The 592-nt window shown below is 66.2% G+C and overlaps 1 protein-coding gene across 1 annotated transcript in view; it reads right to left on the bottom strand.

Annotated features, from left to right (window-relative positions):
• Positions 1 to 244: 244 nt before the first annotated feature.
• LOC104843016 (retinol dehydrogenase 8-like) overlaps positions 245 to 592 on the bottom strand; it is a gene marked incomplete at its 5' end in the record, with an annotated part of 2,226 nt that continues 1,878 nt past the window's right edge. Inside the window, one exon of the mRNA XM_010585706.1 lies at positions 245 to 483. Coding sequence (XP_010584008.1) covers positions 245 to 483 — 239 coding nt within the window. The remainder of the gene's footprint in view (positions 484 to 592) is intronic.

Raw genomic sequence — 592 nt, 5'->3', positions numbered from 1 at the left:
GTCACGGCCGCTGCACTCTTGGAGGAAGCCGCTCTGCTTTTTCACCCGGCGCTGGTTAAAAATACCACTCCCGATTTTAATACAGCGGCGGCGAGCGCTATTTTGGGCCGGGAGCAGGAAGCGAAACCTCGCGTGGGTCCCGGCCCTGCTCGTCCCCCCCACCTCCGAGCCACCCCCCGAGGTGAGCCGGGCGCCCGGGCGGCTGCGCCGGCACGGTGCCCGGAGGTGCCGGGGGCCGTGGGGGCTATTTGAAGCCCAGCAGCCGGGCGCCCTCCTTCACCTTCTGGGCCTTCCAGCGGAGCAGGCGGATGGCACGGAGGCTGAGCCGCAGCACTGCGTCGTACTTGAACACCAGCTTGTAGAAAGCGTCGGTCATGAGGGCACCGCTGGGGTCGGCGTGCTTCAGCGCGGCCATCGGCGTGTACGCCACATTGGTTTGGTGCCGGAAGGGCGGCCGGGCCGCCTCGATCACCCGCAGTGTGTGCTGCATGTGGGGACGTTACTGTCCCCTTCCTGTCCCCATCCCCTCCTCATCCCCATCCCCATTCCCATCTCCATTCCCCATCCCCTTTCCATCCTATCTGCATCCCAT

The sequence above is a fragment of the Haliaeetus leucocephalus genome, unplaced genomic scaffold, assembly GCF_000737465.1.
Source record: "Haliaeetus leucocephalus isolate CR32 unplaced genomic scaffold, Haliaeetus_leucocephalus-4.0 Scaffold110, whole genome shotgun sequence".
Taxonomy (NCBI): domain Eukaryota; kingdom Metazoa; phylum Chordata; class Aves; order Accipitriformes; family Accipitridae; genus Haliaeetus; species Haliaeetus leucocephalus.
Note: the sequence above shows the minus strand (reverse complement) of the source record. Positions and strands in the feature narration are given on the sequence as shown.